The 17,661-nt window shown below is 53.0% G+C and overlaps 2 protein-coding genes across 20 annotated transcripts in view; both read right to left on the bottom strand.

Annotated features, from left to right (window-relative positions):
* The window catches only part of SEC13 (SEC13 homolog, nuclear pore and COPII coat complex component), a 28,667-nt gene extending 25,229 nt beyond the window's left edge, over positions 1 to 3,438 (bottom strand). Inside the window, exons 1-2 of one of the 3 annotated variants that reach the window (XM_001493599.6) lie at positions 3,258 to 3,438; positions 713 to 757 (exon numbers count right to left, since the gene is read on the bottom strand). In XM_001493599.6, the coding sequence (XP_001493649.3) occupies positions 713 to 757; positions 3,258 to 3,260 (48 nt within the window). In that variant the 5' untranslated portion in view covers positions 3,261 to 3,438. Of the gene's footprint in view, positions 1 to 712; positions 758 to 3,011 lie in introns of all 3 variants that reach the window. The other 2 variants (XM_070238445.1, XM_023619971.2) reach the window with 2 other exon arrangements.
* A 4,120-nt stretch (positions 3,439 to 7,558) lies between these two features.
* ATP2B2 (ATPase plasma membrane Ca2+ transporting 2) overlaps positions 7,559 to 17,661 on the bottom strand; it is a 351,445-nt gene continuing 341,342 nt past the window's right edge. For 12 of the 17 annotated variants that reach the window (XM_023619742.2, XM_070236860.1, XM_023619747.2 and 9 more), the window contains 1 exon segment: positions 7,559 to 10,633. In XM_023619742.2, coding sequence (XP_023475510.1) covers positions 10,322 to 10,633 — 312 coding nt within the window. In that variant the 3' untranslated portion in view covers positions 7,559 to 10,321. 17 annotated transcript variants of the gene reach the window in all.

The following is a 17,661-nucleotide window of genomic DNA, read 5'->3' as shown; positions in this document are numbered from 1 at the left end:
ACGTATACAACTACGAGACGAGGCAAGCTCTCAGCAGCCCAAAAGCAACCAGTGGTGGGCAGCTTGTGAGGGCAGGAACTCTGGGACGAAATGCTGTAGGGCTGCCTGGACTGCTTGGCCTTGCATGACGCAGAGTTTGCATCGTTGCTGCTGGAGACTTCAACCTTGGGACCTTCTCCACAGCCCTGTCCTCTTACACTGAGCCCTGTGTTGGCCTCTCAGGAAATACCCGCACTGACTGCCGTCTGGCTCAAAGAGCCTTGTCTGGCCGCTGTCTGTGGTGGTCCTACCTGGCTCTGCCTTGGGGCCTGGCCTCTGTCCTGGTAGTGAGTCATCTTCTCCTCGCCCTTCTTTTAACCCCCTTTCCAGTGGGGCCAAGAAGTGGCTGCAGGAGGAAGACAGGTGGGAACACTGCTGTCAAACCTCCACACCCACTCAGTCTCCATCCCGGAGCAGGTGACATTGTTGGCCAGAAGGCTGAGGGCCCTGAGCTACAAACCAGTCCCACGTTCTTCCCACCAGAGTGACCAGACTGCCACAGCCCTGCCCACATGCAGGACACTGCTGGCAGGCTGACCGCACCCGAGGCTACAGCCTAACAGGCAAAGGCTGCAAAGCCACACTGGATTCATACATCATCAATGGTAACGTTTCCCTCCCACAGAAATACCCATGTCCACAGCCCATGAGGGAGGGCTAAAGGAATACTTACAATCATGTCCTCATGGGAGGTGTCCACAGTGTTAATTACTGACACCTAGAACCAAAAGTATCATGGGTAAGTGAACTGATGGCAGTTCAAATGCAATCACGTCATTATATTCACTGATCATTTCAAAAGCTCTTGATCTCATTTGTTCACTCACTCATTTAGTAAACATTCACTCGAAGTACCTTCTTTTTGAAAAGGGACTGGAGCCACAGACACAAATAAGAGGCATTTCTTGCCCCTGAGAAGCTTGTACATAAGTACCCTTAACATGGCAAGATAAATACTTTAATGCTGGTTTACAAGTGCTACAGCACCCTGGTTGTGGCCATGAACTGGGGCTTAGATGATGAGGAATTGCCAGGTGGCACAGGGAAAAAAGTACAGTCCAAGCAGAGGGGATAACATGAGCAAAGAGGAGGGATGTCAAGCAGTCCTGGCTACCTTTGAGGCAAAGGGGGTCCCTGAGGGAGCTATGGCTGGTTCCCTTCCCTCTACCAGACAGAGGCTCTGATGTTCCAGGCAAGTTTTTGCATAACAGAGTTAATATCTAAGACATGGAGAACTGATTCAAGTTTCTCCTGAGTTTCAAGCTACTTCCTGGTCCACCCCCTTGATAGATCCTAGACTGTCACCTACTGATCCAACTCGAATTATGCCCCCCTTTTTGAAGATTCCCAGATCCCCCAAATAGCTGGACTCCTCTGAATATCTTCAGCACTTAATGTCTACAACACTTTATGCTGTTTCTTCTCCCAACTAGAAGGTGAGCTCCCTGGAGCCAGGGTCTGTGTCGGCCAGTTTTGAATCCTCTCAAATCACCCAGCGCAATGCTTTGCAACCAGAAGGAATGAATAAGCAAATGAACAAAAACAGACAGTTTTACTTTGCTCAACCACTATTCTTTTAAAACTCCTGGGATTGAAAAGGAGGGTTCAGTTTGGTATTTCTTACCATTTCCCCCCTTTCATCTTTTTCCAGCACAAGCCCTGCAGGTATAAAGTCTGACTTGACTTTTCAGAAAGGTGGACACTGGAAGAGGATGCAAAGCAGTTCAAGAGGCGTACATTAAGTAAGCACAGGTTCTCTCGTCAAATTCTACAGTCCTAAAAAGGCCCCCCCCCCGCCCCCCTCCAGTGTGCGAAGGCAAGTAAGGAAGAAAGAAGAAAAGAGTCTCTTAAGGGTGCCAAGCTCGAGGTGTCACCGCGAGGTGACAGAGTGCTTTCACACGTGCACTGGGAAGGACGAAGAGCAGGGTTAATCAGAGCTGACTGGCAGATGAAAGAACTGAAGGCGCCCAAGGAAGAGACACGAGTCAAAGGTGGAGCTGGGAAGAGCCCCACCTGCTAACTCCCAGCCCACAGAGCTTTCCACTCCACCAGGCCGCTTCTCCAGAACATCAAGTAGTCATTACCTCCAACTCCCTAAATTGATGGCTGAGCGCTAAGCAGTCAGGAAGAAAGTTTACTGGTAGTTTCACACCAGGTCACCAAAGGACCTTAGAGACAACCAGCACTTATTTTTAACCACTCTTACCCACCAGCCAGAACTGCTGAACCACACTTCTGAATAACTGTTTTTTTTTCTTAAAACCTTTTTTCAAAAGTCTTTTCTCCCAAGCACTTCAAGTTGTCTGGTCCTTGTTAAGTAGTAGAAGGCAGCCCTCAAAAAAGTTCAGCTCTTCAGCGTCATTTAAGGAGCTAAAAATTCACTTAGAAAGAGCTGACTGTCAGAGCACAAGAGACCCCAACTCTACTCAGCAGCTGAAGAATCGGAGGCTAAAGGAGAGGAATAATGTAAAACCCAGCCCTCTGCAGAGCAAGAACTAAACCCAGTGTCTTGACTTCTGGGTTCAGCTAGGTTTCCTGAATACTCCAGGCACGCCCACTTTGCCGAGAGCGCTGCTTAGCTGAAGCCCTACTCTGTGCCAGGCTCAGGCCAGACACCTTCATCCGTAAGTTCCCATCAGCCAGTCACCGCTCCCCGAGCAGGTGCGGAGTGATGGACACTGCGGATACCACCGAGATCCAGAACGCCTAGCCCCCGCCCTCAGAGTCCTCGCTCCGCCGGACCTCTGTGTGCTGACCCCCGGGGCCCTCGTCTGGCAAACGCTCCACGAACATCTCTGCTGAGAGAGGCGGGTGGGAGGCGGCAGAAGGGAAGGGCTGGGGGCTTCGAGTCTCGGCTCTGCCACTCAGCCCCTGTGCAGGAGGCCTGGCCTCTGTGATCCTCCAGCCCCCTCGTTCGTAAGGTGTGGACAACGACAGCCCCGGGTGCCCCTACGAGCAACGCTGGCAATGACCTAGGGGCTCAGGACACGGCAGCTCCGACGGTGTTCCTGGTTCCGTTTTCGATGCTGGGGGACGAGAAGCAAAGGCAGGAGCAGGAGGCACGGCCGCAGAACTCCGGGCGCTCCCAAGGCCGCCCTGCCCCAGGAAGGCGCGGGGGGCAGGCCCAGAGCTCCCACACCTCGCAGCGGCGGAAGGGGCAGAACGGCCCCGGCGCGTGGAGGAGCACGGAGGGCTGCGACCACGGCCCCGACACTCACCATGGCTGCTGCGCGGCGGCTCCCGGCCTCGGACGTGGCAGCTTCCCCGGCGCCTCCGACAGGCGTATTTCCGTTGCCGGGCCGGCGGGCCGTCGGGCCGCGGCGCAGGAGCCTCCGGGCAGCAACGCACGCCGCTCTCGCCCAGGTTCCGGGCCTTCCGAAGGCCGCGCCACGCCCTCCCACAGCCCCGCCCCTTCTCCGCGCAGGACCCGCGAGACGCACGGGGTGGAGCTCTCGTTTCCGCGGCGATCCTGACCCGGGGGTTTTGGAATGTGATGCTCCAGCCTGTCTTGTCTCCCGATCACCGGGAGATCCGTATATAAAAGAGAGGATTCATAGCTACAGCTTCACCCCCCTCTCTGCGGTTCTAGGTGCGACCTGCCTTATGATGACCATCGTAGGATGATTAATTTTGGGGGGAGTGGTGCTTCCTTGTCGTTAGGGCATCCTCAGGACCCAAGGCTGGGACCAGGGGCAGAGAAGTCCAGGGGATGCCCCCTACCAGAGGCTGAGCCCTCTCCCCCTGCCCTCTCCAAGCCATGGGACCCGCGCCTCCTAACTTCCCCTTCCCTACAGTCCTGGGATCCTGTGAGTCTGGGTCGTTGGGTAGGTGCCCCAGGCAAGGAGGGATCTCAGCCAGGCTCCTGCCGCTGGAGCCCAGGACCCAAGCCCCAGGGTTCGCAACTTCTGGGTCCCTGGCTTCCCACAAGCACAGTGAGAATGCTGCCCTGCTGGACAGAGCCGAGGGCTCCCTCAGCCACACTGGATGTGGCAGCCCTGGGCCCCTCGTGGCATCAAGGAGTCAGCTAGGGTGGAGCCTGGCTCTCCTTGGGTAGGTCACAGTCCCTCCGTTTCCTCTCTTGAAACTGAGGTGAGAACCCCAGCTGGAGATGTCGCTGCTTGAAGGAAGATGTTGAGGCTCAGAGGGCGTGACAGACCCTGACCATCAAGGAGCTTTGGAGGGGGGCCAAGGGAGTGGGGTCTCACAGAACTCAGGGCTGGGCCTCTGGGCAGCAACCCACCCTTCCACCGCGACCCCAGCTTTCAAGACTCCTTACTGCCCTCTAATGGAGAAATAGGGGAGAGGTGTGATCAGGGGATGTTAGGGTGGAGCACAGCAAAGGAGGCGGGGCTCCTGAGTCTCCTGTTCTTCAAGGGGCAGGCCCTGCCCTTGGCTCTGTAGCTGCACCGCTGATTCTCTGGGTGATGAGGTCAAATCACTTCCCTCTGAGTCTGGTCTTTCTTGAGTGGAAAATGGGGACAGTGGCATGTTAGGTGTAATAGAACTATAATGCACGGGGCATAGTTGTTATTGAAGGAATTCCTTGGTGCTTTGAAGTTGGAGAGATTGGGGATTTGGGACAAACAATGCAACAGTATTTTCTTCAATAGGGTCTTTGCTGGTGGGACTGAAAGGCGTTATAATATAGTGGTTTTGAGTGCTGATTCTGGGCTCGACACTGCAAGGTATCAGCACTGAATCTCCTACTTACTGGGCGGCACACCTTTCACCTCTCTGAGCTGCTGTCTCCTCTTCTGTCAAGTGGGAATTATGATACCTCCTCTGAAGGTGGATATTTGGATTATATGGACCCTTGGATGTGAAACTGTTTGGAATTTGGATGGGCCTATGGTGCTTGATCTGAGGATCGGTTCTCTCTGAAAAGGGATTTAGTGTGTGAGTGTGTGTGTTGTGTACTTGTGCAACCCTCAACCTTTGTACCAACATTGAGACGATCTCTTGGTCTGGGCACGTTCTCATTCTCTGCTGCTGCTCAGCAGAGGTTTGCAAAGTTCAGACTCTTAGGGTGCCGGGTTTCCCTCTGCCTTCCCCCTCCCCAAGAGGGGGTGCCACCTACATCCTGTGTCCATATCTCCCATCACCTTCCTTTGGTTAATCCCAGACCCCAACTCAGCCCATTCTTAGCTTTCTCCAATTTGTGCCTCTACCTTGCAGACCCTCTGCCCCTGAATCTCTTCTTCCTCCTCCTCCTCTTGAGGCCCCTTCCCCCGAAGTCTTGCTCCCTAGGACTGTCACCCATTCCCCTTGAAAGGTTAACGACTCACAGCAAGTTAAACGTGCGTCCCTCAAATCATAGGGTGTTCAAAAGGTGGGTCTTGGTGGAAGGAGAGAGACTGCCCACTGAGCTGTGCACCCTTGGGCAAAGTGCTTTTCCCTCCCAGGGACTGTTTCCCTTGAAGTTCAAATCCACGGAGGATGGGGACCCAGCTGTCCTGTGGAAAAAGGCCTTGTGATGTGTACCGTGTCTGTGTTTCCATGTGTGCATTTATTGTTATTGCTCAGTATAGTGTTGAAAAGGCAGACAAATCCCATTAATTACAAAGAGCACAAGCCAGAGATACAGAGAAATAGTGTATAATAAGAGCACAGTCACTTCCCAGCCCCGATTGTCCCAGAGCCCCCCAGAGCCTGGGCAGCTTGTGGAAGCTGGAGGCGGCACCATTTTCTTGCTACTCTGTTATAAAATATGTGCACACAAGAGTTAGCAAAGTGTGGCGACCCCCGAGAGGAAAGGTCCGGAGGGAGAGCACCACAGGCATTACAAAACAGACTCAGAGGGGTGAGAAGGGCGGTCCCAAAGCAGCCTCAAATCTCTTGTTTTTGGTGGAGGGGGTGATGGCTGATGCCCAGGGCCTGGGATGCCCTCCCCCAACTCGGGTGGGTGGGATCTCTATGTCAACGTCAGGAGAGCTTGCTTTGGAACTTAGAAGACTTGGGGATTTTCTGCTGTTGTCTTATTTAGGCCTTGGCTCTGCAAGACCCAAAAGCATTCAAGAAATGCACCCCTGCCCTGATCTTCCGATGGTGGGATCTCAGACAGTGTGGGGAGAGGTTTGGGCAGGAGGCATGCCATAGTGCCGCGGGGTGACAGCCTCCTGTAAGTGGAACAAGAAAGGGTAGGGGAGACAGGATGGTGAGAAAGGCCAGGCAGGGAATCGCTGCACCCCAGACGGCCTCGCACCCAACTGCTGAAGACTCTGAATGAAGAGCAAGAACTGACCCCCTCCCCCCACAGAGAAGCAGCTCAGGGAAGGGAGGCAGGAATAAGTATTTCTCCAGGAGGAGAATTAGGAATACGGGCAACCGGGCCCTGTGTTCTGGTAGCTCAGGGTCTGGGGGAGACCCCTCTTTCTTGTCTGGACCAGGGCAGATAGAGGGAGCACCCAAGCACAACCAAGGTGGGTGACTTTGGGTCCCAAACTGAGATTGGGTGGTGGCTTGGTGGCCTCTCTGATGACGCCCTGGCTTAGGGGACAGCTGAGACGATGGGAGGAACACTGGGCTTCCCTCAAGATTCAGGACGCCCTTTGGTCTCTCCTCACAGGCCCCCTTACTTAGGGAGCCTGAGTGGACAGCACTTACAGTGGCGGGAAGGGGTTTATACACAGAATGACAGGGCTGGTATTTGGGGTGGGAGGAGGGCACAGGTGGAGGACTTGGCAAAATTTTAAAGTTTACTTGGAAGAATAGATGTGAGAGAATAACCAGGAAATTTTGGAAATTTTTTGTAAAAAAAAAAAAAAAGAGTGAAGGGGACTTGTCCCACCACATATTAAAAAAATTATATAAAGTGATAATAATTAAAACCATGTGGCTGGTGCCACATGAGACACCCAGATAAGGGAACACAAGAGAAATTCCAGAAATAGACCCATGTTTATCTGTCAGTCTGTGGTAAAGGTGGCATCTCAACACGGTTGGGAAAAAGTGTGGCTGTTGAGTAACTGGGATACCCAGGATGAGATAGGTCCAGGGGTTCTGCCCCATTGCAGGCATTGTCATGAGTCTCGTGTCAGCAGCAGGGCAGCCTCCCCTTGTCATCTCTATGCTTTGGGTGGGACAAGGGGGCAAGGGGCCATGGGGAGGGGCTGGTGGGAGCAATCGAGGCTGCTTGTGGGTCAGGGAAAGCACTGCTTGAGTTGCAGGAATGAAACACCTCAGTTTCCTCCCCCCCACCTTAAAGGCAGGTGACTCTACAGCCCTGGAGGTCACTGAATGGGCCCCTGCTCTTCCCTCATCTGTTGTGGGGGGCTAAGTTGGTGAGCTTAGACCCCAGAACGGAATCTGCTGCCTTCTCCTGGAGCCCTTGTCCAGAATAATGAAAAGAAGCTAAGTGGATGGTGCAGTCCCAAACCAGAAAAAAGTATACATTACAGAGTATATATTTACTGTGTTCTGTCTGATGTTGGTTTTTGCCTTTCTTTTTTCAAACCACAGACATTTCAGAACCACACTGCGGGAGTACGAAGAGTCAGCAATTGAAAGCATAACCATTGCATAGTATTAAATGAACAGAGACGGTGAGTTCTTTATTTACAATTATTGTCTAGATAAAAAAATTCATAAAAACAGATGAATGGTCATAAATTATTTACCCCCTAATGGGGTGAACTGCCAAACGTACCCCATGCTGCTAGATATAGGACGCAGAGTGCAAGCTTTATGTACTACAGTGAGTTTTGACAAACCAATCATTTCCTGTGTGTGTGGATGTGTGTGCAAGTGTGAGAGTGAGGGTGCGTGTGTGTGTGTGTGTGAGCATCCATCATTCCTGACAAGAGAAGACCGACACCAATGTCAGGCATTCTTGGTAGCTTCCATCACTCCCTGCTCTGCAAGCTTGGCTCCACTCAGAGAAACCTCTCCTGCCTTCCTTGCATCCTGGCTCCAGATGAACAGGGAGGACGGTGCGCAAGCACAACTTCCCTGGTGTCATGGAATGAGGTCATGGACACAAAATTGGAACAAAGAAGGGGGTGATGGAAAACCCTGACAAAGGAAACTACAAAAAACTCCACATTCCAAGGCTGCCCCGAGTTTGACGGGCACAGGTCTCTCCTTTCTCGGCAGGAGAGCTGTGGGCTGGCTTTTGGTGGTGTTCCTATCGGAATCCAGTCAGCGTCTCTGAGGGCTGGCCACCCCTTTCGGGATGCAGTTTCCTCTGCTGGGTACATTCAGAGCTATTTCTCCGTGACATTCAGGCGATGCTCGCTCACAGAGAAGGTCCTCCTTCCAGGAAGGGTTTGCCAGGTGGGTGGGCTGACTTGGGATCCCAAACCCTCAGGTTTCTCCACAGCCGTCCAGACACAGGCCCTCCTGGCTGACTATGGCTCTTTTCCCAAGTGGCTCTCATCTTGTTTGTGGAAGAATTCTCTGGGCCTGGAGCAGGGAAGGGGCGGGCTGACACACAGCAACTGTGGGGAGGGTCAGTATGAGAAACGAACTTCGCAAGCGAGGCGGAAAGTGTTTGGTTTTCCTTGAAGCATGGGACATCATCGATCATGGTATTCAAAATGTCTTTTGCACTGTACAAGTTTATGGAAAAAGATTGTATGCCGAAAAGTCTCAACGCAAACTTTGTATTAAATACAAAAGTTCTTTTATGAAAAAAGCTGATACCCACAAAGTGCTTAGCAGTTAAGAGGCTGACATACAATTAAATAAGCTCTTATTAAGTGGGATTACTAGTGCTGTTATTGTCTTGGGGGGAAAATAACCACCTTTTCTCACCTGTGATACTGTAGGGTTTCAGAATGGCTTTCTGTCTGGGAAAGCAAGACTTGTTGTTAAAAGGCTACAGTATATATTGCGACTACGGGAAGACAATTTGGTTTAAAAGTCACACTGAATACATCTCAATATACACGTCATAAGGTTCGTTCGGATCTAAATAGTGCAGAGAAAAAGGCTATTCTTCTTCAAAAATAAAAATTAAAAGCAGCAAGCCATAATGATCCTCATCCAATATGCCAACAGCTCATATGCTGCAATTTATAAGGAAATAAACCCCTAAATTACTAACTGAAAAAAAAATCAACACAATAGCATTTATAATATTGCAACACTACCTCCATCTCTGTACAGACAGCGCCAAAGAGGACCTCTTTTTGAAATGCTCTTAGTAAACTCAAGCGAGTTTCATTGAGAGAAAAGTCTTCAACCCAATGCTTGGCGGGTCCCGTCATCCTTGGGCCAGGCTGGCCGTCAGTGCTGCAAGCCCAGGGAACCTTCTCTCCTCCTCTCCCTTTGTCTACGGAGCATGGTGTGCAACCCCTCAGGATGGGGACTTGGTGGCATTTGGCTTCTGCCTGAGCCTTCCGCGGTAGTGACGTTATCAAACGGAAACAGCAGGCAAAAATCAAACATGGCTATCGTAAAACATCAAGGATGCAATCCAGGGAAATGTCTGTTGGGCCGAGCTGTTTTTATAGCATCTCAGCCACCAGTGTTCTTAAACCGTACAAATAGCCAAAGATGTTATCTACAGGTTTGTAAACAAATTACATTCTTCTTTTAGGACATAAATAAGTTAAAATAGAGCAATTTAAGCAGAAACAAGGCAACATGCCGGCAAAGAAACTTTATATATCCATGTATATATATTTATATATATATATATATATCTACCTATCTATATGGACGTATACGGTCTTGGAGAAGTATACGTTGATATAGATACAAAGAAATGGATATAACGTTGTGAGTGTCTGTGAAGTTCTTCGGTTCCATTGGTGCAAATCTACTAGGCGAGTTAAGCTCTGCAATTTCAAAAAGTTGTTAAATTAACCTATACAACTGAGACCATGCTGTGCAAGCATTTCAAAAACTCACGGACCAGTGGATTGGATAAGTAGTCTCAGAAAAGAGTCTGTTTGCAGTTCCCGCCTAAGAAAACAAACAAAAACCCCTCCCCAACCCCCCATAAACCAAACAAGGGGAGGACTGGAAGTGTACAGTACATTCATGCAGGGGACGTGGCGGCCGGGCGGGTGCATGGCTGGTCCAGGTTTGGGCGGGAGCCAGGAAGGGCTTGCTCTGGGAAAAATCGCTCACTCCCTTAAGCCCCCAGAGGAGATCCTGCCCCTTGCCTCAAAGTGAAAAAGAGTTCAAACAGCATCGCAGCCAGAAAAAGGGTCTGTTGGGTGGAAACGTTGGTTTTCTCGCCAGTATTTGGTTTCCTGTTGTTGCTCGTTGCTGCTTGGGTGAGCTGGGTGCCTGGATGGGTGGGTGCCCGGGAGGTGGGTGGCGGCGGGGTCCTCAGCTAAAGCGACGTCTCCAGGCTGTGGATGGGGCTCCCTGGACTTGAAGAGGTAGCTGATTTGCTTGTGTCGGTCGTCAGGTTGATCCCGCTGTCGATGGCGCTGTTGTTCTTGTTGAGCGATGACGGCGGGCTCGAGTTCTGCTTGAGCGCGGCATCTTCTTCCAGGTCGGTGTCGTCGATGAGGGGGATGTGGGGCTGTGAATCTTCAATCCGGAATTCAGGATGAGCCATGAAATTATGGATGGAGGTTCGAGACTCAGGCTTTTCTAGACCTTCATAGAGAGAGCTACGGAACGCCTTCACGACGCGGATCTGTAAGGAAAGCACAGGAGTGAGAAGCGCTGCCCTTGGGGGGCGACAGCCAAGCTCTGGGGGCCTCAGAGGAGGGGCGGGGGGGAGAGGGGTAAGGGCACACAGCAGGTGGCTGGAATCCACAGTCGTTGGGTGTTATGAGCATGGACAGGAGGGGAGGAATGGAAGAGGGGCTCAGGTTATATGCATCCATGAGGTTTTTAAAATTGCTTTGGTTTTGGTCAGAACTACAGTCTTAGGACAGGAGGAATCAAGCCCCATCAAAGAGGTGATGGGAAACAGTGGTTAGAGGAAGCATAGTCCGCTCCGGCGGGCACCCAGACCTAGTGAGAGACTGAGCCTTGTTAACTTTGAAGCAGAGGTCCAACCATGCAGAAGGGGAGTGGGACCAGGTGGGAATAAAGTAGGAAGGAGGAGAGGCTATTTAAAAAAATTAATCTTAAAAAAAACCACACGCAGTTAAGAAACGATACAACGTGGAACAGATAACGTGTCACAAACAGAAGAGGAACAGAAAGGAGAGACAGTGGGATGAGCTGGGATGAGAGAAGACACACAAGGACCAAACAGAGAATGGGACATCACACTGAAGGCAGCGAAGCAAACCAAAGCCAACTCAGGGCTTTCCGGGGTGCAGAGCAGAGGCAGCCAGAAAGCACGAAGGAGCCGGCGGACTGATGACATTCAGGGGCGGGAGCATGCCACGGTGGGGGTCAGGAACCACACAGCACACACAGACACACACACGGCTACACTTGGAAGCCTGGACAATGTGAACGGAGGCCGTTTGTCCCACCGTTTCTTTCCTTCATGCATTTGGGAGGTAAACACTCGAGTATAGACTCAAAGCCCTGGCCGGTTATTGGAGTTGGCTTTGGGGCCCCTTATTTCCTGGGGTATTTTCTTTCTTTCTTTATTTGTGCTTTGAAAACACAAAACCAAAAACTGAGGCAGAATCAGATGGCCAAACCCAGCCTTGGGTGGGGCTCTAAGGGAGTGGGGAACGGAGCCACTGAACAGCACGTTCTTTCCTCTTCCGTGTCTCAGTGGAACCTGTGGTTCTCTGGAGAGTGGAAGGAGGTTGGACCCTGAGTCTTCCAGGCCAGTGGGAAGAGCACTGGACTTGGGCTCAGGCAGACCTAAGTCTGGGTCCTGGCTCTGCCACTCGGATGTCTTGACCGTGGGCAAGCCACACTGCCTCGCTGGTCGTCCTCTGTCCTGCCTCACAGGGTGCAGAGGAACAAGATCCTCACTTTGAAGAGTGTCCCTTCTCTGGACTCCTGGGAGGGGGCCATGCCTGTCGTCTCAAGGGGCTGATGAGACTCGCGCCAAAGGTGCCTCCTTATCTCTTCCCAGCCCCACCTCAGAGCGGAGCCAGTGGTGGGAAACAGACAGCACTGATGCCTCCAAGGAGCAGAGCCTCAGGTGAGGTGGCCCTGGTGCTGAGGGTGCCCTGCCTGGCCTCCCCTGCAGAGCGGTGGCCGCCCCAGACTACAGGGACTGAGGGCTGGATTAGGCGATTGTGGGGGGGCCCTTGTGGTCCCAGGATTTGTGAAACTCTCAGCTAAACTCAGAGGTAGCTTGTCGGTGGGGCACAGGTGGGGAAAACCCTGTCCAGGGGTGCGAATCTTCTCCATGACTGTGGCTGACGAGTTTAAGTGTCGGAGCTCCTATTTTATTTTCCCATTTCAGAGGGGAGCCCTTCTGAAGCACAACACATGCTCCTCTGCCTTTTAATTCAGAGCACACAGAGAAGGATTTAAGCTTGTCAATAATCCTTCTTGGTCTTGTGTAAGACCCCATAGTTTTTTTTTTTTTGAGTTTTTCTTCTTTGCTGTCAGCCATCATTACTAGATTACTAGTTGTGATTTTTCCCTGTCTTCTCAAGAGCATCTCTGTCCCTTCTCCTCCTTACGTGCTGTGGCCTGGGGACTCCAGGGAACACTGCGTGTTGGAATCCTGCTTTAAATAGGAGGCATCAGGGGCCAAGCGAGAGCCAGCCAGATGCTGTGCATTAGTGCTGGTGTGCCGCGAGGCTGTTTGGCTGCTCTGGGACTTCTTTCTCCCTGGACTCCCTATTTGTGGCTCAGTATTCTGATCTCAGGATAAGTGGGTCATTATACCCTTGATTAAGTGAAAACAACAACAAAAAAGGTGTGGCAGGCCTCCATTTTCTTATCTGTACAATGGAAATAATAATTACCACGGTAGCTGCCCAACCTAGTGCCCAGCACATTCTGAGGCTGAATTGCAATAAGATGCCAGCCGGAGTGCCTGGTGGAGGAGGAGGGATGGTGGCAGGACCCTGTCATGTGACTGACAATGCAGAGGGGACGACACACAATGAGATGCAGGCCCCTCGCCCTCCCCCTGGCATGGAGACAACAGAAAGAATGAACTGCTTTGGACAAGACTGTGGGGACAGGACTTTTCGGGACATCCCGCCATGGCCATCTCAAGTCTCCACTTCGGTCCTCTCCGCGGCTGAAATGGAAAAAAATGTGGGAAGAAAAAAAGCTCTTCCGTCTCCCCTCCCTGCCTACCCTACAGATGGGGTTCGGGCTCACACGCCGCATTTGGGCGTGGGGTGGGGGTGAGAAAAGGACCAGGCTGTGGGGTTTCAGACGTTTTGGTTTCATCAGCACAAAGGGAGCAGGGGGCCCGTGCCGTTGGCGGGCTCTGAGGAAATGCCTAAGCCCCGGGCTGGGATGGGTTCGACATACTCGAATGTTTACCCGGCTTCAAGGAAGCCAAGAGTCTGGGATTGGTTCACATTCATTTCAGGCTCAAGGTTAAAGACTCACAACCTCTTTTAATTTCACTCTCTCTTGCTGAACTCTGTGTCCAGGGTTCTCTAGCCCTCTAGGGAAACAAACACATGGAATATTCAGACAGCGGAGAGCTCCAGGGTCCCCCCCAGAAGCAAGCCATTTTCTCGCCAACCCAAGGTTGCACTAATTTAATTACCAAAATGCTAACGAGAGGTCCAGCTTTCCTTCCTTCCCTTCTTCTTTACTTCTCCCCCTTAGAGATGCAAACTCCTTGCCCTAGCAGTCCTCAGAACCAGGGAGCTGAAGGGGGAGTGGGAGAAGGAGATGCCCTGTCCAGCAGGGGATGGCGTCCAGAGAGTGCCGGTCCTGGGAGCCGGGGGGGCGTCTGATGCTCCTGGCCTGGGTGGTTGAGGGGCCAGGACCTCCACTGATGGACACGAGCCTGCTACAAACTTCTGAATGCAAAGGTGGCTTCAGATGTGTTGGGATTTGTGGGGAGTGAGAAAGGGGCTGTGCGGCTTGGCTGTAGATCCAAGAGCTGAATGCTAGCGTTGGCCTGGGGGGGGGCACTGCTTCCTAGTGGAAATTCACCCTCCGGGGGGTGTGGGGCGGGGGGAGAATGAGGGCCTTCAGAGTCACGCCTCTTGCCAACCACCTGCCTCTCTGAGCCTCCGTGTCGTGCTCAGTGAAGTGGACGTATGGGCAGACCCTCCCGCCTCGTGTTTCACTTGTGAGGCATACACGAAGTGAAGGCGGTGGGGAGCTGCTTTGGAAAATGTTGAGTGAGGCTCAAGCGTAAGGCGTTAGGGGCGTGCCATTAAGTTTCGGGGGGGGGAAAAATGAACTCATTTTTGTGTAAGTCAGAAGAGAAAAGCAAGAGAGTGGACCAGAGTTCCCTCCCGAATGTTCCAGATGCCAATCTGGCCAGACCGTCATGTCACGGCATGCATTTGTCTGCCTGGGGCCCTCCGTCTCTCAGTGGTGCTGGGGGAGGGCTATGTGATGTGGTGGGGGGTTCCTCACCCCAGTGAGTCGGAAGTCAGCCCCAAGTACACACCGCCCTGCCCCAGGCCTTGTGGTCAGTCAGCTCTTGATAACTCAGGGGACAGGGGTTTGGTTCCTTCCAGGGCACGCAGACCCCAGGTATTTTTGACTCAGCAGGCACATGGCCACCCTCTGTTGGAGGATCCCCAGGAAGACCCTGCTCCGAGGAGGCAGGAGGCAGCCCCTCCATCCCACCCAATTGGGTGCCCCTTCTCTGACTGCCTGGCCACCTGCTTCCCTATGGGCAGAAAGCTTTTTGGCTTCTGAAGGGCCCCTGTCTGGTATGTAGAGAGTCCTTGGAGACCAGAGGTGGTGACATTGTTATAGAAACTACTCAAGCAAAGGAGGAACTAGGGCATATCTATTTAGAGTTCACATTATGCCTATGTTGACCAAAACGTGTGTGTTGAAACCAGAGAGGGTGTGATCCCTTTTGGAACCAGTGCCCTCATGCAGGGGAATGGTTGGGCTCTGTTTGAGACCACACGCCTAAGAAAGGGTCCCAGAAGAGACCCAGAATTACAGGCTGACCTCTACAATAGAGGGTAGGAATGCAAGATTCTTAAGGAGGCCCCTGGGGGAGAGGCAAGATGGTGGTTGGGTTAGGGAGTCATGCCTGGCCAGCCCCTTTGGCACCTCTGAGAGAACGAAGGGTCTTGGGCAAGGCCTATAGGCCCTTTTTCAAAGAGTGTTCCAAAGGTGGGGTCCCCATGGGATAAACAGGAGTAATCTGGCCTGGAAGGAGAGTGGCTTAGACACAGGAAGTGGAAGGTGGGCAGAAATGGGCATTTCTCTGCAGGAGACGTGTTAAGGACTGATTGTCCCAGACTAGCCTTACTGAATGGTTTTATAAATGGCAGGAGAAAAGATGAAAATGAAATTGCCAAGGTTCGAGCTGACTGAGCTCTTTCTTCTAGACTGAAAGTGAGGATGAGGGGCTGAACCGAGGGAAGCCTTTCAGGGGCTGCATGGGTGCCCAGGAATGCCAGACGAGCTTTGTCGGGCCAGTGTGAAGAGCCACGCTTCAAGAAAGAGGCTGAGCCAGGATGGACAAGGAGCAGAGCGTGCACCCAGAAGCCAGGCTTCTGGCAGTCAGAGGGATGCAGGTGTCCCTGGGGGGTGGGGAGGGGCAGAAAACGAGAGAAATGGACTCTTTTCCAAGTGGCTCTCCAGGCTGGAACACTTGGGTCATTGCACCAGACAGGGGGCAGTGCTGAACAAGGCCAGTGCTAAGTGACGCAGGAGTAGGTCAGCTGGGTGGGGGCCTCCCATCAAGATGAGGGCTCTCTGGTGTGAAGGGGGGAAGGATGGGACCAAAGTGCTTCCTGCCCTGAGAAAGCCTGGTAGTGATTTCCTGGGGACAATATCTCATAGAGACATGACAGCACCTGCTCAAATATGTCCCCACCTCACCTCGGCTCATCCGGCCTCCTCATTGCCGTGTTTCTGTGCTAATGAATGAACAGTGAGGGGCTTTTCCCCCTTCTCTGCATCTATCCTGTCATCTTGCATGCCTAGCAGGACCACATCCACTGGAAGGTCATGGGACATGAGCTTATGTCACCTGCAGGCTCTTTTTCAGCATGTGCCTCCTGCCAGAGGGCAGATGGCAGAGTTCCCACCCAGCGCACGGGTCCTCTCCTGCTCAGAGGCAGAGGATGTACGTTGCGGGTGGTTCTGTGTTTGGACGCAGCTAGAGGCACCTTATAAAGCATCAAGAGATGAGGCCTGGAGTCGGTTCCTCATCAGAGAAGCCCCGGGGCTGGCTAAGTGAGCAAACACACTGTGTCCACACCAGAAGACCAGACTGGGGCCCCCGGGCAGGAGGAGGGCCCCAGTGGAGCGAAGGGAGGGGAAGCAGGTGGTAGAAGGAGACTTCTTATTGCCTCGGGGGCCTGCAGCCAGGGAAGGTCTGAAAGATCTAGACAAGGCCAGAGATGAGAGACCCAGGTCAGAAGTGGTGGCCTGAGGAGATGAGCTCGAGGTGGCAGGAGGAAGATGACAGAGGGGTCAGAGTCCCAGGCTGTCCCTCAGATAAGGAAGGCAGGAAGCCCAAGGTTGGGTCAGATCCCACAGGGCCTGCTGGCACCCAGCCAAGACATGAGGCTGGCCCACCAGTTTTCTCCTGGAGGTCAAGCCGAGTGGGTCAGGAGTCTTGTCCCTTCCAGGAAGGGCACAGACCTTCTGCATGCAGGAAAAAGTGTGTGTGAGGCCACTGATGCCAGCAGGTATGTGAGGGGAGAGGGCAGAGGGTTCTGAACCACTGGGGGCTAGGCCTCCACGCTGTGATCTCCTCGGGGGCCTGGGAACCCTGGCTGACTGTGACCTCTGACCTACAAGGACCCTTCAATTGGCTGGACCCCGCTGTGACTGACTGTGATCCCTGAGGGTCTTGTCCCTTTGCCTGACCTTGACTGCAAAACTGTGACCTCCTGGCCAGCTCTGACCCTTGCCCTGAGCATGACCCGACACTGACTGGGACCCTCGGTGCCCCCCAGCTGGCTGCTCCCTGGGCTGCTGTGACCCTGTAGGGGCTGGGACACTTGATCTCTGAGACGTCCCTGACCAGTGGTGATCTTTGGACTGGCCCAACTTTTTGACCACTTGCAACCCTCACGACCCTCTCACTGACGGGCAACCCCTGACCCAGGCTGACTCTGGCCTGCCGAGGGACTGCCCCCCGTGACTGGCTCTGATCTCCTGAGTAGCTGGGCCCCTCCTCAATGGCTGTGGCCCCTCAGCCCCTGGGCCTAGCCATCACCAGCTGTCCCCCATGTCCTTGGTGCCCCAGCCCCTGCCCGCCCAGCGCTGGCGTCGCTGGCGCCCAAGGCGGTAAGGATGCACACTCACGCCCAGCTGCAGCAGGAGGAAGGCTGGTCGGAGAGGAAAGAGCATTGGACAACGACACGCGACTAGGGCTAGAGAGATTGGCTACGTCCTGGCTCTGGCTGGTGACGGAGGACTGTCTCCGCAGGGCCCCCTGAAAGGAGGCCCCGCTCTTGAAAGTATTGACTACTTCAATCTGCAACGGAGGAGAGAACGAGACAAGTTGCGAGAAGAACGGACACAACAGCTGCACGACTGACAGGCGCAACCACGAGAACAGCCGCAGCCACGGTGACAAAGACGACGTCACTTAAATCAAAACAAAAGTACCAGACACACTCCAAGGCTCGGGAAGACGTCTGCTCAGCTCCGGGCCATCTGTAGTTC

The sequence above is a fragment of the Equus caballus genome, chromosome 16 (genome assembly GCF_041296265.1).
Source record: "Equus caballus isolate H_3958 breed thoroughbred chromosome 16, TB-T2T, whole genome shotgun sequence".
NCBI lineage: Eukaryota > Metazoa > Chordata > Mammalia > Perissodactyla > Equidae > Equus > Equus caballus.
The sequence above is the reverse complement of the archived record's forward strand: the minus strand, read 5'-3'. Positions and strand labels throughout refer to the sequence as shown.